Source organism: Erpetoichthys calabaricus, chromosome 4, assembly GCF_900747795.2.
Source record: "Erpetoichthys calabaricus chromosome 4, fErpCal1.3, whole genome shotgun sequence".
NCBI lineage: Eukaryota > Metazoa > Chordata > Cladistia > Polypteriformes > Polypteridae > Erpetoichthys > Erpetoichthys calabaricus.
The window spans coordinates 90285370-90310856 of NC_041397.2; the positions used below are offsets into that span (position 1 = coordinate 90285370).

At 36.4% G+C, this 25487-nt stretch overlaps 1 protein-coding gene across 2 annotated transcripts in view; it reads left to right on the forward strand.

The window, feature by feature from the left end:
* The window catches only part of LOC114651109 (kelch-like protein 1), a 435523-nt gene that overhangs the window by 251233 nt on the left and 158803 nt on the right, over window positions 1-25487 (forward strand). For both annotated transcript variants that reach the window (XR_007934632.1, XM_028801068.2), the window contains exon 5: window positions 16477-16689. Coding sequence is in view for 1 of the 2 variants with exons in the window: in XM_028801068.2 (XP_028656901.1) it covers window positions 16477-16689 (213 nt within the window). In the remaining variant the exon portion in view is untranslated. The remainder of the gene's footprint in view (window positions 1-16476; window positions 16690-25487) is intronic.

Below are 25487 nucleotides of genomic sequence, written 5' to 3' on the forward strand. Positions count from 1 at the left end.
ACTGTAGACTGAGATAAATCATTACAGAGGGACTTGGACAGCATACAGGCCTGGGCAGATTTGTGGCACATGAAATGTAATGTAAATAAATGTAAGGTATTACACGTAAGAAGTAAAAATGTTAGATTTGAATACACAATGAGAGGTTTAAGTTGACATTTGCTTCAGCCATCAGTCTAACCTTTATATTAAAATCTGATTTTTGCTGGTAACTCTACTTTCATAGAGTAAAAACAATTATTGTGTGACCTTTTTGCTCATGAATATTTATTTATCTGCTTGTCAACAAAAAATAATTTAAAATAACTGTCTAATTTCAGGACATGGAATATTATTTACAGATAAACATGATGGAGACTTATTTTTGTTTCAAATAATTATTTGAGTATTGTGCCTCATTTAAAATTGCTTACCTTTCAAATTAGAAGAGATCTGTTATATAAATTAATAGAGAAAGGTTAAATCTTCTTTCTGTCTAGTCTGAGAGATAAGGATTACGAATATGGCAGAGTTTCATTGAGACATTAACAAAATCATTTTTTACAAAGTGGAAAAATATGCTCTATATGTACATGCATCAGTAATACAATTAGTAATAAATCAGTAATAAAATGATCTTAATTATTAAATATTTGTGTGCTTTTATTGTGTAAAATATTCTTAACGCACGAGCTGACAGATCTTGCCATCAAGATATCTGGTAATCAAATGCTAACAGACACACACATCCATACATTTTCCATTTCAGGTAGCCTATGCCTGCAACATTCAGCTGTCATAACTACATGCATTTGGTGGCACTTTTGGGATTATTGTTCATTTCTGTTTTTATTTTTAAGGTTTTCAACAATTTGAAATTTTGTTTTACATTTGGAAGTTTTTGTTTTATTTTTTAATTTTTTGTGATCCTATCAGCACATCATGTGAATGTGAGTGACATGTTTCGTGATTGGGAGTTGTGCGTCATGTGACCATGATTGTTGAACTTCTGACTTCATCCGACATGTGGTATAAATATGGCTGCTATTCCAATTGAAAAAATGCCCCAGATTGTTAACAAAAATGAATTAAACTTAGTAATAGATTCTGCTTAAGTAGGCCAAATGTTAGATTTGTTTTGTGTTTTTTGTGAATTCCTTTTTACATGAGTCCTCGGTTTGCCCCTATAGTTTGGTTACCTGTGCATTCTTTTTAATCTCCTTATTTTTTTATTTTAATCTGGCACTAACTATGAATTCTGGTTTACGTTTACATTTCTTATCCTTTTGTCTTCTTACAATAATTCCCTGAGACTCAGTCTCAAAACATCAGTATAAAGCCTGAATCTGGACTGAACAGCAATCCATCAAAGGGCACAATCATGGAAACAAACATTCACACTCACTCAGTGAGGCGAAAATCAGTACATGCCTCTGAAATATGGACAGAAACCAGAGTACTTTCAGAAAGATATACAGTATGCTGTCATAGCAATAACAAACAAACTCCTCACAAAATAAACTTGGACCAGCAGTCTAAAGATATGTTTCTTTCTTTTGCTATACTTTATTTAATAGGCTTCTCAAAACCAGACTGTGAATCTGTATACAATTAATGTTTTGTTATATGCATACATTCAGACTGTTATCAACAGACTATTATCAATAACACATATTATTTGAAAGTCAAGCACTAACTAGATTCAGATCCTTAAGAATGTCAGTTTTCAAGTCTGTGTTGCCTAAAAACAAATACTGAGGTTGTTCTGGAACATGGTGACTGCATTAACTTGGTTTCTGGTGGCTTATCAAGAAAGTCTAATTAAGTAGAAGTGTTATGTACTGCCACCTTCCAGCAGGTTTAACATTGTGTACTAAAAGCAGGATTTAAATTTGTGTTTAGATTTGTGTTCAATTGGGTACTTAAGTCTTCTAAAGTATTCCATAAGTGTTAGAAGAGGTTGGACACCCTCAGTCCCATAACGAAACAACCATCTACACATTTTTTACTGTTTTCAAACATGTGATTGGTTCCATATAATTAAATAGTACATGCCTGTGTTATTTCTCTTCAGTAGTCATCCCCATTGTGTAATTGCCATGCTTCCAAAACATTTTTTCCAGCCTTGTTTCTATTCTGAAGTTGTCATTTTCTTTATTGTTAAGTCCCAATCTAAGGTTTGTTAGAACCCATGTGTTCATTGTAAGATTACCCTTTGGTTAATTTTCCTAAGTAGGAGGCTAAGACAACGTATTATCCAAAACTGACGAATATAATGAGTCAAATAAATACTGCAGAACAGATATGGTGTATCTGAATTCACATCCTTATATAGAGTTTATTTTAGACCAAGACAAGGCTGGTTATTCTTCTCCCTTAGATTGATCCCTGAAAAAAGATACCAGTTACTAACAAGTTCCTGTGTGACTGCTACACATTTAGAGATTGTACTAGTGGACAAAGGAGCTGCTTTAATGTGGGTTTAACTTTCAGAGACAAAATCCTTGACTGATGTCTGTTTCCATGCACCTAATAACAGCTCAAAACACTCTGAACATTTTAAAACGATATCACTTATTGAGTTGTTGGATTGAGATGTCCCATGTCCCTGTAGCCTTGGCACTGCCTGCTTCTGAGGGCATCAACAGTCACGAACAAGGATAAACCAGGGTGAAGGAGTAAACAAGTATGAGATTTACTTATCAAAAGAATAAACTGTTCGTTCAAATTAAAGTACGTTCTTAAATGTGCTGTAAATAAATAAATCGACAAAAACAAATATAAAGATTTGGGGAAGCCTCCCCGTATAATATTTGGAGTGTTGAATCAAAAAAATGACAGGTAATGGTCACTTTGTAAAAATTACAGTTGACAATTCAATAGATATAGAGTGGAGTTTTTATATTTAAACAACAGGAAGGGGAATTTGAGGAAGTGACGCCATCCATTGGAGGAAATGGAAGTGATGTCAATAGTTGGAGCCGGAAGTGATGTCATCTGAGGGGAGACAGAAGTGACATCATCAGTTGGAGCCAAAAGTGATGTCACTTGAGGGGAGACGGGAGTGACATCATCAGTTGGAGCCAAAAGTGATGTCATTTGAGGGAAGACAGGAGTGACGTCATCAATTGGGGCTGGAAGTGATGTCGTCTGGTTGGAAAAGAAATGTTATTCTTCCGTTATTGTGTCAAAAGAGGAAACAAGGCGTTAGTGCTTGTTTCCAACTCCTTATCTCATATACTTTCATTCACATTTGGACTCTTTGGCTGCATCCCAAGCGCGCGTGTGTCACAGTGCACAATAATGCAATACATAAATAATCTTTAAATAAATAATTTAATAACATCATGCCAACAAACCAATAAAGTTTCCAGGGGTGTTTAAAATCCTCAGTCCAATAATAGGTTGAAATTCATATTGGAAAGGTAAAATCACTGTTTCTTCCTTCACACCATTTCTCAGTTCTTATCAAGACCAATAGACATCACAAGGATGCAGCCCACTGCATTCCTCTACAGTAATCCCTCCTCCATTGCGGGGGTTGCGTTCCAGAGCCACCCGTGAAATAAGAAAATCCGCGAAGTAGAAACCATATGTTTATATGGTTATTTTTATATTGTCATGCTTGGGTCACAGATTTGCGCAGAAACACAGGAGGTTGTAGAGAGACAGGAACGTTATTCAAACACTGCAAACAAACATTTGTCTCTTTTTCAAAAGTTTAAACTGTGCTCCATGACAAGACAGAGATGACAGTTCAGTCTCACAATTAAAAGAATGCAAACATATCTTCCTCTTCAAAGGAGTCAGGAGCAGAGACTGTCATAAAGGCAGAGGAAAATCAATAGGGCTGTTTGGCTTTTAAGTATGTGAAGCACCCGCGGCACAAAGCTGTTGAAGGCGGCAGCTCACACCCCCTCCGTCAAGAGCACAGAAAGAGAGAGAGAGAGACAGAGAAAAACAAGCAAGCAAAAATCAATACGTGCCCTTCGAGCTTTTAAGTATGCGAAGCACCGTGCAGCATGTCGTTTCAGGAAGCAGCTGCACAAAAGATAGCAACGTGAAGATAATCTTTCAGCATTTTTAGACGAGCGTCCGTATCGTCTTGGTGTGCGAACAGCCCCCCAGCTCAATCCCTCTACATCAGGATCAGAGAAAGTCAGCGCAAGAGAAAGAGAAAAGTAAGCTGGGTAGCTTCTCAGCCATCTGCCAATACCGTCCCTTGTATGAAATCAATTGGGCAAACCAAATGAGGAAGCATGTACCAGAAATTAAAAGACCCATTGTCCGCAGAAACCCACGAAGCAGCGAAAAATCCACGATATATATTTAAATATGCCTACATATAAAATCCGCGATGGAGTGAAGCCGCGAAAGGCGAAGCGCGATATAACGAGGGATTACTGTATTCCCATACATCAGCGGACGCAGGGCTGCTATCCCTGTTAGTTACTGCAACTCTAAGGCAACTTTATTCTATTAATCAGACTCAGTTGGTGCCCCCTGATTTCTGTGCTGCTGTCCCCTGGCAATCATTCGTTAGCAGTTGCGTAAGTCATCAGCTGTGTGCCCCACACCAACACAGAAACTCAAAATAAAAATGCTATGTGCCGTGGATTAAATATTTTAAAAAATTCACACCCCTTTAATTGTCTCACAACATGGATGTACAGATTGTAATAGTGAATAGTAACCTATCTGATTGTTTCCATCCTTGTAATGAAAATCATGTTTAAATACAACATGAACTGTAAATGTACCTTGTAACACAGCTCCTTGTGTTAGTGATCATTGTGAAAGTTATGACACCTAATATGAAACCATTCTGGATACTTGGGGAAGGCAAGTTATTGATCTTCATCTAATTGTTACTTTTTACTGAGTTGCTTAAGAGAGCTTAATACTTCCAAGTGTCTGAAAACAATGCCCATGTGAGGGTGAAGTTTTATCAGGCCATGAACAATGACTTTTAGTGAGCGTCACAGCATCTTTTGATTAAAAAAAAGTCATCAAATAAGAAAGAGCATCTGTCTGTTTACCACTGTGTGGAATATTTTTTAAACAGAAACACTGAGAAATCCTAGAAGTTATGAAATACATATTTCGTAGATGAAGCTTTGTCAGCAGTTGTCTACTGAGGTTGGGTTCATTTTGGTACCTGAGGTCACTTTGGTGATTGAAATGCGCACTAGTTTTGAGACTTTGGAGTGGATAAGATTTAGCCAGAAAGGTTATAGATGCTGGTTATGACTGAAGTGATAAGCTTTACCAACCTTTAGGCAGATCTGGATTAGGAGAAATTGTTGGTTACCTTTTTCAAAAAAGAACGGTCAAAGGATGTGTTCCACTTATATAAGGATTACACTCCTTAGCCTCTGTGGAAATGTCTATGCCTATGTGCTAGAAAGAAGAGCCCAACCAACAGATGATTTTTGAATTTTGATTTTTGTACAAAGAGTTTATTTCCAGACTGTAGAATGACATATCCAGTATTTGTCTTTAAAAAGATACATGAGTAGTCAAAAGAGTTTATTATTCCTGACTTGTAGGATATCATAAGGGACGTACTGTATGAATACAGGGTTCTGCCATTGTGTGTTATTTTGCTTCTATTGTGCTGCCTGTGGTAGTAAAGGTGGCAATGAATTTGTACTAAGAGATGAGGAGACAAAACTAAAACCAAAATGCTAAGCTAAGGAGTGTTGTCAGAAACCAAATCAGGGTTCACTAACTAGAATTTCAAAAAACAACAAGAAGTGAGAGCAATAGAGTTTGAGTAAATCCTCAATCTTGAAATAAGTGCCCCAGCACAGGGTAAGCTTAATTATAATATTTGAGGAACTGGAGCTCAAACGAGGATTGGTTCCTGGATTGTGAATGATGCTGTCAGGATGAGGTCCAGCACAAGTGACTCATAAATTGACAGTGCAGATTTAATAAAAAATTAATGACATCACTTTATTGTGAGAAATATAACCTACTAGATAAGCAAATGGATAAATGTAGCTATGAAAAAGGCAAATGAAAAAAGTGGGGTTTTAGAAGTTTTTAAAAGTCTTTTTTTTTAATGATCCAAAATGTTAGTGTAGCATATCTCTACTGGTAAAGTTTTCCAGATTTTTGGTGTATAACAACAAAAGGACACCTCGCTTTTTCTTTTATGCTTAGCTGTTGGGACAATAGGCATACCAACATTAGAAGATCTAATTCTACAACTTGGAATGTTGGGAAGAAGCAACATTATTTAAAGTTCTGTATACCATTAATAGTGTTTTAAAATCAATCAGGTAACCAATGTAATGATCCTAAGAGTGGTGAGACGTGTTCAAGTTTCCGTTTTATTGGTTAAGATTATTACTGCTACAGCTAGGAGAGCATTACAGTAATCTAGTTGATTGAAAACAAAAGTGTGAATTAAATTCTCAGCATCTTCGATGTTAGAAGAAGTCTAACTGTTGAAATGTTCCTTAAATAGAAAAATGCAGTCCTAGTAATATGATTAATGTGCAATTTAAAGTTTAGGTCAGAATCCATGGTTACACCTAAATTCTTTACTTCCACCTTGGCTTTTAATGCTAATGGATCAAGTTAATTTTTAAGATCCTCATTATTTCCATTTTTACCAAGTACTGTGATTTCTGTTTTTCCTTCTTTAGCTTGAGGAAATTACAAGTATAACATTGAATCAGAAAGCCAAGAGTGTCAGGGACATCTGGTTATATAGATAAGTAAAACTGCATTTCACCTGCATAGTTGTGGTAGCACCCCTTGTGTTTTGATATAAGCTTGACTAATGGGCGCATGTAGATAGGATAGATCCTTGTGACACAAAGATCTCTGAACTACAATCACCACAGTTAACAAGGAATTTTCTGCCTGTTAAATAAGACTGAAACCAATTTAGTATACTGACAGAGAGGCTCACCCATTGTCTAAGGTGATTTATAACAATACTGTCGTCTGTGTTGTCAAATACTGCACTCAGGTCTAACAAAACAACAGCAGATATGTGGATGGATGACTTACTACTTTAACTAGTGCAGTTTCTGTAATATTATTTGTTCTAAAATCTGAATGAAACTGATTAAAAATAGAATGTTTATTCAAATAGTCCTTTAATTGCTGAAAAAAAACAGCTTTTTCTAGAATTTTCCTTAAAAATGGCAGGTTAAAAGCTGTCAAAGACAGTGGAGTCTGTTTATTTTTCTTTTCAGGGTTTTAACTACTACAGTCTTTACAGAATCTGGGAAGACCCCAGTATGTAATGAAGAGTTAAATATGCGAAGTACATTATCATTTAATACACTGGGGATTTTTTAAGAAAATCTTGTTGGGACTGGGTCAAAGGCAAACGTGGAAGATTTTAGGTGACAAATTATTCTACAGAGTGTTTTAGTGAGGGAATTTAATTCGCTAAAAAGAGCATGCTGGGGTTCAACAGGATTAACTTTAGAAGGATGCATTATATATTTCATCTAATGTTATTTAATTTGTGTTTATAAATGTGGCAAAGGCCTCACAAGTTTCACTAGAAGGTTTCGGGAAGCATTTCATTGATTGAACCGGGCTTAGAACATTAACATTAACTGAGAATAAAACAATAAAACTCTATCAAGATGGACTACTTTGTTGTAAACTGTTAAATTTGTTCTTAATATTAAGAAAACACAACATGTTTTAAACTCATGAAAATAAGATTTTATATTAAAAATGTATAGTGTAGGTAAGTACTGTATCTGCTCATGTTAAACACTCAGCCTCTGAAAGGCTGTGATCACAGCTGAGAAAAAAGTTTGATCATTATAAGTAAGCCATTGCTAAATGACAGAATTTACATCTTCTAAAACTCATCTACTATACAGCAATTAAAGTGATTTTTGCATTAGTGTCAGTGGACACTTCATCTAAATCTTTGATGCCTCTGACAACTTTATAGTGAGACTCTGTAATCTTTCAATAGCTTTTGTTTGTTCCTGCTCTCATTTGTCATGATCAAATATAAGTATTATATTGATGTGTCGGTTCAAGAATAAAACTATAACAACATATTGCAAAGGTTAGTGATGATGCATGATTAGAGAGATTCATTAGACATCAGAAAATAAAGTAGCATTACCAGTAAAAGATCAGCATCATTGAGATTAAAGATATTGTGATAGCAGGGGGCTACTTTGGTAGCCTGCAGCACTCAGAAATTGATCCAGAGGTTGATAAATTAATAAAAATGGTGTCTTTACTTACAAAACACTACAGAGATGATTACACACATAAAAGAAATACAATACACAATTAAAACAAATGAAAAAAACAACTGATGCCACTCTGGATCTTGAACTCTTGTCTGATTAGTGGAATGGCTTGGTTTTACAGTCAACCTGCAAGAGTTGTTTTCACCCAGCCAAGACAGACAAATGTCACTCCTCTTCCCTGGTCACTCCACTGGTCCAGATTCTTGATATTTGCCTACAGAGTAGTCAATGGATCCGCAGCTATGTAAATGAAGGCATCTAGGCGATTCTTTTTCACTTTTTGCTTCATCCATTGTCTACTTACGCACCTATGCATATAGAGGCGCTCTGGGTTTAACTGAAAACTTAAAGGCATCTCATTTTAACCTTTTGCCTTTCCCTCTGTCTCCCTTTTTTCCTCTCCTGCCATCTGTGCATCTGTCCATTGTACTCCCTTCAAAGATCTTCTGGCCATAAAATGCCTTTAAACGTTCAGTCAAGCCCAGAATCACTTCTGGGGTCAGCAGTGACCCTATGTCTGCTCTAGGATAAAACTGCTCCCAGTGCCTCCAGGTTTCCTTGCACCCCTGAGACATAACTTGCACTTAAGATATCAGATCTACAAGGCAGCTTACCCTACTGCTTCTTTCATTATAAGAAGAGCATGTGTGCATATGTTGCCTCTTGTGACCATGCACTGTCCAGTAGCTATGATATGTTGACTTCTCTGATGTTTCCTCTGTGATCCACCCTCTCATAGAGCATAGGGCCAGATATCTTTTTCCACTGATGGATTGTCAAGAAGTGTCCAGCTGCAGTCAGGACAGTTTTAAGGCCTCGGACAGATCCGAGCCCTTCAGTCACTATGAGGTTCATAAATTGACGCCCCCTTCTGGAATCATTCCCCTGTTTCGCTGGTGAACTGATGGTGACATTACACCCCCCTCATGACGACTTCAATTCACTTTAGTTCCTGCACTCAAATGTGTATCCAGCATTTATTAAATTTCTAAACTATCAAGGTCTTTCAGTTTTGCATCCAAAGCAGTTGTTTTGCTGTCATATATTAGAAGCAAATTGAACAAAAAATCTTAACATTTTGTATTTTATAGTATACATTTTATATCTGTGTTTGTCATGTCTCATTCATGAGACTGTATTTTGTAATACATTAGTTATATGCTGCACTCAAGTGAGTAGTGGCTCTGTGGCTAAAGATCTACACTGGTAATCAGAAGGCTGACCCCATATAAAAATGGGAAATACTAAGGAAGAAGACAAAGAAGAATAAATTATATGTTGCACTCAGTTACGATTAACACTACATATTCTTATAGGCTCTGAATCCAATAAACTATATAATTTGTGTAAACAGTCAAAATATGCAATACCATGAGCTGGATGTTTAGGAGCTCTATTTTATCTTTGTGGTCCTCTCTGTGCTTTATCATTAGTACTATATAATTTCTGGTGTACAGAATTTTAATATCCATATTAATGATGTGATGCATTAATTGTGGCGGAGTTTCTGCTCCAGAGGAGCCTCAGAAGCACGAAGAGGTATAATAAGTGCCTTTGCGTGTCCATTTGGGGATGACTCGCAACCTCACAGCAAGTATGAAGAGATGTTTATTACATTAGCACAACAGTTTATCCTGGTAAAGTTTTTTTATTTATAATATAAATATTTTTTTGCACACATATGTTCAGTTTGCCACCAATTACTATAACAGTACACTTAGTACAAAACTGTACTGCAAACATGGAGGAGGGGAACGGGGGTTGTGGAAAGTGGGTGGAGTCAAAAGAGATGCAGCTGACAGGGCGTCATCTTATGGGCCTCAGAATGTCTCAGGTCGCTGAATCTGTCTGAGGCATAAAACTGTCCTGACTACAGCTGGACTCTGTTGGAATTGTCTGCCTTCTAGGGGATACATAGTATACATTCATATCTTACCACTGCCTAGTGGCCTCTTTTCTTCTGCACTAATATCTGCATAACTTCTCATGCCCTCTGTATGGTTCTCTCTCTTTCATTCCCATCAGCTTTTCCTCTAACTTAGCCAGTACTGCCACTTCCCAGGAAACATTCTGCCCATTACAATATCCGAAATAATACATAACAGTATTATTATTTTATTTTTTTTTTTTTTTTGTAAATTGCAGTCAAGTAAAAAAGTAAGTGTACCAGAGGATTTTTTTTTCTTTTTTTACCATATGTGAACATATCAAGATGTTATCTTCATTTAAAACAGTATTTTTAGATAATGGTGATGTAATTAAAAAAACAATGAATATCTGACAGGGTAATAACTTATTCCAGAAAAATGAACAGATAGGCATTTTTGTATGTGGAAAAAAGTAAGCATACCCTTGGCTCTAATAGCTGGTATTGCTCCCTGATGTGAGTGTTTACTGTCTAACAGTTTCTGACATTGACTGGGAGAAAGTTTTTTTCTAGTTGTCAAAGCAGAATTCTTTCAGTTGTGTCATGTCTGAAGAGTGAATTCAGATCCAGGTTTTGATTTAGCCATTCCAGAACCCTCCATTTCCTTCTTTTCAGACATTCCTTGGTGGACTTACTGATATTCTGGGTCAGTATCATGTTGCAAGGTCCACCTTTGACTGAGCTTCAATCTTCTGACAGATGTCCTCACATTATCCTTAAGTACCATTTGATACAATGAATATCATAATGAATTCTCTGATGATATGCTGCCAAGGACCTGATACAGCAGCCTAAAATTTTGACATATCAATCACCAAGCTTTACACAGCCCCAAAATTGATGTCCTAAAACCTTGACTTACAGTTACTGTAGTATAAGGTTTTTCTAGTCAAATGCTGTCTTTGGTTTTCGACAAACATGATTTCTGGTGTTACGGTAAAATAATGCTATCTCTTGCATCATCTGTCCAAAGCATAGTATTCTGTAAGTCTTGGCCTATGTGTTCATATGCAAACTTTAGTCTTATCCTAATATTCTTTCTTCCAGCAAAGGTTTCCTCCTGGCACACCTTACACGTAGATCTAATTTGTGCAGCCTCTTTCTAATGGTAGACTCATGTACTTTGACATCAATAGTGGAAAGAGCTCATTGCTGAAATGCTGAGGTACTTAGGAACTTCTTTCAATATCCTGCGTTCTGTTCTCGGAGCAGCCTGGCCTGGACATGATGGGAGTTGCTTGAAATCTTCTCCACTTGTAGATGATCTTCCTGATAGTTATGGTTGATCTCCAATTTTTTGGAGATCTTTTTAAGTTGTTTCTCAGAACAGCCATGTATGACCTTCTTTCTGATGGCCTCAGAATCAACAACAACGAGTAAACCAAACTAAATCTCTGAGCTTTAAGAAAGACAGGTTCCTCCAACATCCTCACTAATGATGTTCTAATCATTTGCCCCGATCTGCTGCACAAGATTCTAATTTTAGGTATTTGAGATAGTGATTAATGTAGGGATGTGCTTAATTTTTCCACATATTAAATTTGAATGTATATTTATTTAAATTATGAACTACACAATGTAAATATGGCATGATATCTGTTATTTTATATCACCTTTATATATAGATACTGTTTAAATGAAGACCAAATCTTGATATGTTCACAATGTTTTAAAATAAGAAAAAAAATTCATGAGGTGTACTTACATTTTCATGAGGGTGTATATATGTAATACAATGCCTGATTATTATAAATTACATTTTTGAATACATTTATAAATGTAATTTTATAAATCACATTTTTGAATACATTTTCTATTTTGATTTTAGGAGAATATGTGAGGGCAGCACGGTGGCGCAGTGGTAGCGCTGCTGCCTCGCAGTTAGGAGACCCGGGTCCTCCCTGTGTGGAGTTTGAATGTTCTCCCTGTGTCTGCGTGGGTTTCCTTCCGGTGCTCTGGTTTCCTCCCACAGTCCAAAGACATGCAGGTTAGGTGCATTGGCGATCCTAAATTGTCCCTAGTGTGTGCTTGGTGTGTGGGGGGTTGTGTGTGTGTTGCCCTGCGGTGGGCTGGCGCTGTGTCCGGTGTTTGTTTCCTGCCTATGTTGGCTGGGATTGGCTCCAGCAGACCCCCGTGACCCTTTAGTTAGGATATAGTGGGTTGGATAATGGATGGATGAGAATATGTGAACAATATCAATAGATTACTGTGTTGTAGGAATGTGAGTTACGACTAAATAAATGTAGGAAAAAGAAGGGATTTTAACTTGCCCACCCCAGGGATGGAAAAATAATGTAGGAAGATGGAGGAGAATTTTTATTGGGTTAATTAATTGTCAGTTTCGGTCATGCCCTCCTACAGTAATCGACTGTATGGACACGTGGTTAAGGCTATGTGGTACTGTGTTTGATTGGTTTCAGTTCTACTTATCCGATCACTCTCAGTTTGTTCTCTTAGATAGCAACAAATCCCCCTCTGTCCCAGTACGTCATGGTGTTCCCCAGGGTTTGGTTCTGTGGCCTGTTCTGTTCAGCATCTGTATGTTGGCCGTAGGGCATATAACAAGAAAATAAAATTTGGGTTATCACTGCTGTGCAGATGACACTCCAATCTATACTGGTATAAAACCTAAATATAAACCAAATTCTACTGCCCTTAACAGTTGCATTCAAGAAATTAAATTGTGGAGGCAACATTATGTTCTTAACTTAAAATGTTCCAAAACTAGGACTCTTTAAATTGGTATTTTTTCATCTATACACAAATATTTTAGTCTCTCAGTCGAAAACACCTCTCACCTATCACCTATGCCCATAACCTTGGAATTACTTTTGATAGTCAGCTTACTTTTGAAGTACATGCTAAAAAATTACTAAAATTTCATTCTTCCATAAGAAGTAGACTTCAGCCATTTCTCTTATAATCTGCTGCTGAATAGCTTATTCATGTCTTCATAGTTTCTTAACAGGACTATTTTAATGGACGTTTTTATGGATTACTTGAAAAATCCCTTGAGCCTCTAGTGGGTGCAATACTTGTGCTGTTCAAATGTCATATCACCATCATATTGCCCTCTGCTTTGTCATAATTGCATTAGTTCCCTGTTCCTGCATACAGTACATTCAAAACTGTTATCCTCACATACAGTGGTGTGAAAAACTATTTGCCCCCTTCCTGATTTCTTATTCTTTTGCATGTTTGTCACACAAAATGTTTCTGATCATCAAACACATTTAACCATTAGTCAAATATAACACAAGTAAACACAAAATGCAGTTTGTAAATGGTGGTGTTTATTATTTAGGAAGAAAAGAAAATCCAAACCTACATGGCCCTGTGTGAAAAAGTAATTGCCCCCTGAACCTAATAACTGGTTGGGCCACCCTTAGCAGCAATAACTGCAATCAAGCGTTTGCGATAACTTGCAATGAGTCTTTTACAGCGCTCTGGAGGAATTTTGGCCCACTCATCTTTGCAAAATTGTTGTAATTCAGCTTTATTTGAGGGTTTTCTAGCATGAACCGCCTTTTTAAGGTCATGCCATAGCATCTCAATTGGATTCAGGTCAGGACTTTGACTAGGCCACTCCAAAGTCTTCATTTTGTTTTTCTTCAGCCATTCAGAGGTGGATTTGCTGGTGTGTTTTGGGTCATTGTCCTGTTGCAGCACCCAAGATCGCTTCAGCTTGAGTTGACGAACAGATGGCCGGACATTCTCCTTCAGGATTTTTTGGTAGACAGTAGAATTCATGGTTCCATCTATCACAGCAAGCCTTCCAGGTCCTGAAGCAGCAAAACAACCCTAGACCATCACACTACCACCACCATATTTTACTGTTGGTATGATGTTCTTTTTCTGAAATGCTGTGTTCCTTTTACGCCAGATGTAACGGGACATTTGCCTTCCAAAAAGTTCAACTTTTGTCTCATCAGTCCACAAGGTATTTTCCCAAAAGTCTTGGCAATCATTGAGATGTTTCTTAGCAAAATTGAGACGAGCCCTAATGTTCTTTTTGCTTAACAGTGGTTTGCGTCTTGGAAATCTGCCATGCAGGCCGTTTTTGCCCAGTCTCTTTCTTATGGTGGAGTCGTGAACACTGACCTTAATTGAGGCAAGTGAGGCCTGCAGTTCTTTAGACGTTGTCCTGGGGTCTTTTGTGACCTCTCGGATGAGTCGTCTCTGCGCTCTTGGGGTAATTTTGGTCGGCCGGCCACTCCTGGGAAGGTTCACCACTGTTCCATGTTTTTGCCATTTGTAGATAATGGCTCTCACTGTGGTTCGCTGGAGTCCCAAAGCTTTAGAAATGGCTTTATAACCTTTACCAGACTGATAGATCTCAATTACTTCTGTTCTCATTTGTTCCTGAATTTCTTTGGATCTTGGCATGATGTCTAGCTTTTGAGGTGCTTTTGGTCTACTTCTCTGTGTCAGGCAGCTCCTATTTAAGTGATTTCTTGATTGAAACAGTTGTGGCAGTAATCAGGCCTGGGGGTGGCTACGGAAATTGAACTCAGGTGTGATACACCACAGTTAGGTTATTTTTTAACAAGGGGGCAATTACTTTTTCACACAGGGCCATGTAGGTTTGGATTTTTTTTCTCCCTAAATAATAAAAACCATCATTTAAAAACTGCATTTTGTGTTTACTTGTGTTATATTTGACTAATGGTTAAATGTGTTTGATGATCAGAAACATTTTGTGTGACAAACATGCAAAAGAATAAGAAATCAGGAAGGGGGCAAATAGTTTTTCACACCACTGTATAAAGGGGTCCATGGCCCAGGCCATTTTGCCCTTTGTCTGTTCTGATGGCCCCATTGGAAACTTAGATCCATGAGGGAGGCAACTTTTTCCTGCAGTAGGCCACAACTATTAAATGCCTTATCAGTTGTCATTGGAAACATGCTCAGTTTTGTTTTAGAAGCTACTTAAAACAAGTAGCTTTTAAAGACTTTAAAATCTTTTGAGGTCTGCTTCTTTTTATTTGGATACTATTCTGCATTATTTAATTATGCATGCTTTATTTTGTTATTTTTTTATTTATTTTTGTTTTACATTTATGCAGTGTGTATTATATTGTTTCTTGTTTGTTATTATTTGTTAAGTCTATCATTCATTATTATTATTATGATTATTATTATTAACAGTTCTACAAATATATGCAATATAATTAACTCTAAAAATCTGGTTTAGAGACATGTTCTATTATTTCTGTTTGCAGACACATATTCCACATTATTTAAAATATCATTTTACATTTTTAATTAGTTGAAAACTAATAAAACATTTATAATACCCAAGAGATTTGGTTTTATTACTTTGAAATTGGATCAGCATACAGTTTATAACATTCTTCTGCCTATGATGATTATTTTGCAGTTGATTCTAAACCTTTTCATATTTGGTAATGATACATTTATCCATCTATATTTTTATGCTAGAACAGAAGCACAGCTAAACCCAATATTGATGGGACCTGGGCATCAATTTGCCCTCAATAGAATGTGATGAATCAAAGAAAACAAAAGCTTGCCTGAGGACATTTGTAAATTTGACAGCTAGATACTTGGCTATAGAAGAAATTCAAAGAAATGAAAAGGATGACTATGGAAACCTACACAAAAGGCAAACCAGTGAGGACTGAATCGGGGATATATCTCATGTGTATTGGAACGTGATGTGCAATTACCTAACAACATATATTGCACAATTAAAGTGGGATAGCATGGTGGCACAGTCGTTAGTATAGCTGCCTGAAAGCTGCAGACATGTGGGGATGATTGTAGGCTTGTTCCTTGTCTATCTGGACTTTGCAGTACATATGCTTGACCTTCTGGGTAGTATGAGTTTTTGTCCTTGCCCCAAAGACATTTAGGGCAGGTCTAGTATGAGACAGTGTATATGTGCTCAGTAATGGGGAGATGGCGTATCCTGGGTTGGTTAAATGCAATTCTTTAGCTCACTCTGACTCTATAATGGATAAAGCTAGTCCAGAAAAAGGACAATAAATGGATATATGTATCAGTAGAAACTAGATTTTCATAAATTCTTCATAACTTTTCTTTTAAATTGTCTTAAAGGCAACTTTTTAATTTTAATTCTAAATATGTTATGCAAAAAACATTTTACATAGAAAAGAAACACTTGTGTCATCTTTATTGCTCTAAAGCCCTAAATTTAAAAGTAGATTATTGCAGGTTAATTTATATGTTTATTTAAGGCATTAAAATAACTAGTGTAGCTACAGCTCACCTTTTGCCTCCTCTCCTTCGTTTTATTTTTGTATTTTTGTAATCCTAGTATATTTTTTCCTTTGACAGGAAAATATCATGGAAGTTATAAGAAATCAAGAGTTCTTGCTGCTTTCCGCTGATGAAATTCTTAAACTTCTGGCCAGTGATGATGTTAATGTACCTGATGAAGAAACAATATTTCATGCACTTATGATGTGGGTGAAACACGATCTACAAAAAAGATGTAAAGATCTTAGCATGCTGCTTGCCTATATTAGACTACCCCTTCTCCCGCCTCAGGTAATTTCTTAATTTAAGGTTTTATATGTTTTGTACATGCTATATAATGCTCGGGATGATTAATTTTTATGGAATCTCTGTAAAATTGGAACAATGTCAGTGTCCTGACTTTGAAAATATGAAATGAAGCGTTGGTTGCACAGTCACACTCTCTGGATCTGTCTCTTTGCTTAGTAACTGCTTTGCACAGAAAGCCAGATCACTGCATACCCAGATGTTCATTGTGATTTGAATCAAGACTATGTAGGCTGGATATTTTCATATATTCATTATGAATTTTCAGAAGCTTCTTCTACTGATCCATTGTTTCTTGTGCCTTCCATGTTTTTAGTATTGCAAATTTTTGATTGCACATAAACCAATTCTGTTAAGAATTGTATTGTTATTATTAAGTGCATCAACATGTACTTGTCTGAAAACTAAACAATTTTCTTCAGTTATCAGATTCTCAAATATGCAACTACAATTCTGTCAAGCATCTTTGACCAACACATTTACTTTAGGTTCTTTTGACCATGCTCTATCTATGCCTTAACTAACACAGTCAAGTTTTTGTTGCAGACAAAACAGAAGTTCTAAAGAGATAGCCTGCACTATATAATTTCAGCTGCATTACTTTAAAACTAAGGTGCTCAATTTGAGTTTGTAGAAGAAATTGCTGGATCATTTGAAATGTTCGTTGCAAAATGGTTTTCTTTGAAAGATGTCTGATTTGAACCCCTGTTTTCAGAGGAAACAGAACACGCATTATAACCTTTCTACTTCTGGTTCCCCATTCCCCTATTGCTATTTTTGCTTTCTTCCAGAAATGCCTCTACAGTTGCTAGCACTACTCAGACAGATGGCAGCATTTTTTGGGTACTGTAGTCCATCCTTTAAATAATGTAGTCCATACTGTATACAGTATACTCCCATATTCTTTTCTTGTCTTATACTGAACAATTGCCTGTCTGGGCTGGACTGGAACAGCACCATTACATTTAGAGGGGCACAGTGAAAAAATGCAGTACATTATATTTCAATATTTGTATGCATTCACCCTCATGAAATATTCCTGCAAACATTATAAATTAAATTTACTATAGATTGTGAGTATTTTGACCAGTGGGAGGTGTGTTCTAGCCTACTCTCTTACTTAAAAGAACCCACAGACACCGCCCACACCCAGTCTAGTCACAAATGTTGTCATTTCTAGAAAAAGGGGTTCTGGGAAGGTAAAGGGCACAGGTTATAGAAAGATAAAACAATAAACACTTGCCAAATCAGGGCCTTTCTCCATAATTATTAATATTTTGTTCCTGGCCAACTTTTCTCCTCCCCTTTTCTGTCTTACCAATAATGCTGGCAGGTTTCTCTTCTCTTTCACCACTTCCTTCCCAGGCGTGGCTTAGCTTCATCTTCACACCTGACTCCATGTTCATCTGATTGAGGGAAGAAGGCTTCTTTTAAAGTGTAGCCCTTGACTGCTTCTGGAGTCATGGCCGACCAGCTATAGATGACCGACCTGCCTCTTTCCCTACTTCTTTGAAAGTCATATTCGTGTTTGTGAGCCTAAAGGACTATGTTTCTTCTATGGATGTGAGCAACACTGGAATACCATAACGAACATTCAATCTCCTTTCGCTTTACACCTCAGACTATAAATATAATACCAGGTCATGTCACTTACAGAAATTCTCAGATGATTCTGCACTTATGTGGTGTGTTGATAAACGGGATAAGAGACAGAATAGGAGTCAGGTGGAGAAGTTTGCTTCTTGGTGCAAAGGGAATAGTCTGCGATTAACATCAGAAAAACCAATGAACTGGTTATTGACTTTTGCTGCACCAAAGAGCCTCTATGTACAGTCACTATCTAGGGAGTGGATGTAGAGATGGTATATCTTACATGTATTTGACAGGTTAGGCTGGTCTCAGAACACAGGGATCCATATAAGATAGGGCACTGCATTCCTCTAATATAGGAAATCACCTCCTTCACATCTTTTACAGCTCTTTGTTGGCCAAAGCAATTTTTTTATGCTGTGGTGTGCTGGGCTGGTAATATCACTTCAAGAGAGGCCAACCAAATCAACAAGCTAATTAAAAGGGCAAGCTCAGTTATAGAATGCACTCTGGACCCCCTCGAGGTCATAACCAATAGTAGAAATGTTAGAATTAACAAGTTGATCCAGAGTCTAAATACTTAATTTTAACTTTACTAATGGGGCAACGATAATTGAAACCCACTTTTTAGCATTTGACAGTCAAGAAATAAGGAATATGGATAAAAGTGTTACGTGATAACATATAGTTAGAGAAGAAATGTTTTCATTCATATACAACATCTGTCAAGTATTTTAAGCCAGAATAAATTGAAATTAAGCTCTCAGTGTGGTAGGCTTATGATTATCTTATTGTGTCCACTTATATACAGTTGGGCTGTATGTGAGTGTGGCCATGGTAGCCTACAGAGGAGATGATTCCACATATGATTGGCCAGTCTTCCAGGGATGCTTAGTGTTTCATGATGTCCTTACAGTCTTCTTCTTCTTCTTTTGGCTACTCCCGTTAGGGGTTACCACAGTGGATCATCTTTTTCTATATCTTCCTGTCTTCTGCATGTTGCTCTGTTATACCCATCATCTGCATGTCTTTTCTCACCACATCTATAAGCCTTCTCTTAGGCTTACCTCTTTTCCTCTTGCCTGACTGCTCTATCCTTAACATCCTTTTCCCAATATACTCAGCATCTCTCCTCTGCACATGTACAAACCAACGCAATCTCGCTTCTCTAAATTTGTCTCCCAACCGTGAAACCTGAGTTGACCCTCTAATGTACTCATTAATTTCCCATTGAATTTGAATTGAATTTCCCATTGGGATTAATAAAGTATCTATCTATCTATCTATCTATCTATCTATCTATCTATCTATCTATCTATCTATCTATCTATCTATCTATCTATCTATCTATCTATCTATCTATCTATCTATCTATCTATCTATCTATCTATCTATCTATCTATCTATTTCTAATCATGCACATCCTCGTCATACCCAATGCAAATCGTAGCATCTTTAACTCTGCCACCTCCAGCTCTGTCTCCTGCTTTCTGGTCAGTGCCACCATCTCCAGCCCATACTACATAGCCGGTTTTACTACCGTCCTGTAGACCTTCCCTTTCACTCTTGCTGATACCCGTCTGTCACAAGTTACTCCTGACACTCTTTTCACCCATTCCACCCTTTTTCACTTCTTTTCCACAATCCGTACTCTGTACTGTTGATCCCAAGTATTTCAACTTTTCCACCTTCGCCATCTCTACTCCCTGCATCCTCACCATTCCACTGACCTCCCTTTCATTCACACACATGTATTCTGTCTTGTTCCTACTGACCTTCATTCCTCTCCTCTCTAAATCATATCTCCACCTCTCCAGTGTCTCCTTGACCTGCTCCATACTCTCGCTATAGATCACAGTGTCATCAGCAAACATCATAGTCCACGGGGACTCCTGTCTAATCTCGTCTGTCAACCTGTCCATCACCATTGAAAATAAGAAAGTTCTCAGAGCCGATCCCTGATGTAATCCCACCTCCACGTTGAATGCATCCATCACTCCTACCACAGACCTCACCACTGTCACACTTCCCTCATACATATCCTGTACAACTCTTACGTACTTCTCTGCCACTCCTGACTTCCTCATACAATACCACAACTCCTCCTTTGGGCACCCTGTCATATGCTTTCTCCAGGTCCACAAAGACATAATACAACTTGTTCTGGCCTTCTCTATACTTCTCCATCAACACCCTCAGAGAAAACATCACATCTGTGGTGCTCTTTCATGGCATGAAACCATACTGCTGCTCACTAATCATCACCTCCCTTCTTAACCTAGCTTCCACTACTCTTTCCCATAACTTCATGCTGTGGCTCATGAATTTTATCCCCCTGTAGTTACTACAGCTCTGCACATCCCCATTATTCTTAAAAATGAGTACCGGTACACTTCTTCTACACTCCTCAGACATCCTCTCACTTTCCAAGATTCCATTAAACAAATCATGTTAAAAACTCCACTGCCATCTCTCCTAAACACTTCCATGCTTCCACAAGTATGTCATCTGGACCAACGGCCTTTCCATTTTTCATCCTCTTCATAGCTGTTCTTACTTCCTCCTTGTTAATCCGTTGCACATCATCCAACCTTCTCTCTCTCTCATTCTCTTCATTCATCAGCCTCTAAAAGTACTCTTTTCATCTGATCAACACACCCTTCTCACTTGCGAGTATATTTCCATCTTTATCCTTTATCAGCCTAACCTGTTGCACATCTTTCCCAGCTCGGTGCCTCTGTCTAGCCAATCACAAAAATACAAACTGTACTATAAGAGAGGGTCTTTTCATCAGCTAACCTTGGTGTGTTTAATTAGTTTAGATACAGTTTAACTAAATTTTGGGTATCGCCATAGTGCAGTTTATTTGACTGGATATATATGATAATGCATGAAAATTTTGCATGGTCAGGTATATCTGTGATGTAAATTAGTATGAGCCTCTAAGGTTTGTCTACAGTAAACAAAGCAATATAACAATAAGATGAACCAAGGAGAACATGCATACAACTATACATACAGTTATAACATCATTGTGAAAGGGTGTAGGGTTAGGCAGAACACCAGGCATACAGAGAAATTTACTAATATAAATAATGAAATCATACTTCTGAAGGGAGAGTAGCTCCATATGAATGCACAGTGGACATCTGACAAAGGCTAACATATGTTTAAGATAATGTTTTAGTTCCTGTTACCTTCAAGATGAAGTACAAGTAGTTTTTAATTGGTATTCTGGTGACATTAAGCAAGTAACATTTGATTTTCTTACCCTCCTGGTCCTTTAAATAACCATTCAGAATAGCGGTTTAATGGAAATGATTGTCTACGTTTGAGCCTCAGTGGCATTTCATCATATGCCCTTGTTGTGCATCAGTCTCATCGCATTAAAGAGCCCTAAAGACTCTCTAATAGACTAATAAGTCTAAAGTCTAGAGGTTAGTTGAGGCCATGGCTCATTTAAAAAAAAAAATCAAGTCGGAAAGTAGAGGGCGAGAGGTAATGACAAATGAAAAGGTTTTGGAATTTTTAAGAAGACAGGAAAGCCCTGTTGTTTTAAATGATATATAAATGTTTGTAACCCGGTGTATTTATTTATTTATTAATATACCATACCTAAGCCACTCAGTGTGGTGTATTAAAAAAAAACTAGTGCATTTAAAAGTGGTCAGTGTTAGTGCCATATACAGTAACTCGAGAATCAAAATTGTTTTTGATCCTCTGGTTTTTCATACAGTATATCCTGTACATAAGAGTATGGTAATTGTTGTTTCTAAATCGACCCTGTATGAGTGACTGTGCCCTGTGATGGAAAATCATCTTGTTAAAGGTTACCTCCTGACTTTCACTTGATGATACTGAGGCTGGTACTGCCTTTCATTTAACCAGGCAATCTCAAAATTAATTAAAGTATGAATAGTGCAATTAAAATAAGTATGCAATTGTGTAATTGAATATGTATACATATCAAACAGGCACTTGTGCTACATCAGATTAACACACTCAACTCATCATCACTTTTGAAATGATCAAATATCAATTGTTTTGAAAATTATCCAGACAGAAAAGTGAATTTTACTTGAATTTTCATTTATAATATTTCTGTCCTGCCTGAAAATGTAACTGTGAACATTCTACATCTGAAATAAAAGACTAAGCTAAATCAATTTATTCAGTTCTACTGAGAACTGCAAAAATAATAACCTGGGCATGCAGTGTATTCAATTGACACTTTATGATTCGATAGAAGATACTGCTAGAGTGATTGATAATGATTCAATTTGTAAGTCAGTGGAAACAGGGATTTGTTGAAAAGTACATTACTAACAATGTTTTGTAAGAAAGTGTACATTTATAATACAAAAAGTTCTGTCCTTGCCTATTCAGCAGCAAAAAAAGAAAATATCTTTCCAAATATTCATTTGATTTCTGAACATTTAATGTCTGACATTATAAAATAGAAATGAAATCTAGCCTTATGCAGCTCTGCATATGTGTATATGGACTGTTTCAATTTTGTTTGAAGTGATCTGGTTAGCTGATAGATTTAGCACTATAGACAGTACTAGTATAGTACGTATATGTTCTTTCTTCTTTATGATGGCTCAGAAAATCACTCATTTTTACAGTTTATCACAAGATTGACATTTGCATTAAAAAGGTATATTTTAAAATTCAACTTGCTTCTTTTTATTAAAAGTACGGCTACTTATGAGCTCAGTGCACTATAAAATATGCATAAACGCTTTTTTTGGTTTGTTTTTTTCTTGAAGTGATCTGGTTAGCTGATGTTTTTAATTTTTGTAGATTTTTGAAATAGTATGTACTGTATATATTCTTTCTGTTTAATGATGGCTCCTAGTTTATCACAGGAGTTTTTATTTCAAACAGGAGTTTTTTACTTTTATATTAAAAATGTATATTTATTTTAACTCAGGTTTATTTTTATTAAATGCACAGCTATTTTTGAGATCAGTGCACTATAAAATAAGCATAAATATAGTAAAAAGAAATGCAACAATAATACCAAAAGACATAATGATGAGGCATAAAGAAGAACAGCATGTGATATATGCAAATTTAAAATATCTAATACATAATGTAAATATATTATTCAAAGCAAGAAAATTATAATTCTTCACACCGCAATTGCTAGTCTTAGAGCATCAAGACTGCATCCAAACAATTTTGAAGAGAACATTCAGCCCAACAAACTATCAATTCTGTTCGCTTAATTTCTCCAAAATTATATCAAGTTGAGCTTTGAAGGTCCCTGGCGTACTACTATCTAATATACTGCCCAGTACCTTGCTCTATATTTCAATCTCACATCTGTTTGACTGTGACTGTAAAAATATACGAATACTTAAGACGGAAAGTCACTAGGATAGGAAAAAAAAAATAAGCTGCAGGGCATATACCTAGACAATAGAACACACTGCCACAAATGAAAGACACTAATCAAAATGTGGGAAGAAGCTGGAGCTCCAGGGCAGAAATGCAAGCTTAAGCCAGAAGATATACAAGGAAGATTTCAAATCTTTGACATAGTACTGTGAAGTGTTTATTCTGCAATTGAGGCACCCTGCTCTATTTGTAAAATTGCAGAAGTTGTAGGGTAATGATCATGCAAGAGGTTTGAATGGTACTGTAAAAAAGAAAGACTGATGTGAAAAATCACATTCACAACCAATAATAAAAAAGAATATAACATTTATGATCAAATTAAACACTGATTTCGTCTTGCATATGATTTTTTTAAATTCATGCTTATTAATTACTATTATTCTTTCTTCCTTCTATACACTTGAATATCAATTTTTAAAGAATTAAAAAATAAAAGAACTTTTGTAATATTCTTTCTTTTTTTTAAGCCATTTCATCACCTTTTTTCAATTCAATATAAATTTTTAATTCTGTGCCCCTAGTCAGTCGTGTCTTGGCTGAGAGAAGAACTCTCTTTTCTTTTATGTTTCTTTAACGGCTGCTATATCCTCAGCATTTCATTCAGAGATCATCCTGCCTAATGAAAAAGCTTTATTTCCATAATCACTTTTTCCACATTGTAGCAAATCTATATTTTCTTTAATACTTCTTAAAACCTCATTATATAATTCTCATTCTAGGGGATCATATTACACACCTCCTTGTGAAATTCATTTATAAAGCATAAAATTAGTTCTGGATTAAAAAATGATTGGAAATACATCTTTTGTGTGATCCACCTCCCTTGAATCCTTCAATAGATATGTACAAGGATCTGGCTTTAAATCTTGAATTGTGTGCCCGAACACACTTTGCACTTGTAGTATGTGACTTTGTATATTTCTAATCCAAGTCTTATTTGCAATTTTGTTCTGGTTGGTTAGCTGGTCAGATATTTGCAGCAATTTTTGTGCCCTTCATATGAATCCAAAGCTTAATCCTGACAGGAATGGTCACCAGGTAGGAATCAAATACAGACACTGAGTGTACACACTCACACAAGGGCAGTTTACAGTTATATGAGACTAATGTTGTCAGGACATTTTTTTGGAATGTAGAATAAAAGTGTAATGCCTGAGGGAAAGGCATGACAACACAAGGAGACTTGTACGTCATAAGGCAGACTTTCCATTCTGCATACGTCTAAAACCTAAAACCTTCTGCTCTTAGTTTTTCTTATATGCATGATTGCACGTTTATTTTATTTTTACCTTTTCCAGATTTTCACATTGTACATATTGCTACCAAGATACGGACTATATGTTATGGTCAGCCTTGAATAAATACAAGTAAGTAATTAAGTAAGTAAGTAAGTAAATTAAGTAAGTAATAAGAACATATAATTAACATTCATGATGGCTTAACATATTGCAATAAAACATTAATAAAATACATTTTCTTTGACAAACAAAAACCATAAAAAACACGATTATTGAACGTTCCCCAACATCATCTATTACTTGTTTTCTTACTCTTTTTACCTTTTAACTTTCCCTATATGACAAAAAGCGTTATTTTATTTCTACCGTGTGCCTACTAATCAGCTCTAATACATTTTAAAATTGAATTATTGACTATTTAGATATTCCAGTTTAATTTTTATGATATTTAAATAACAAATGATCAAACATTGTATGCTGAGGACTTTTAAACTATTCCAAAACAATGGATAAATGCATGAACATGTAAAGAGGAACACACTTGGGCAC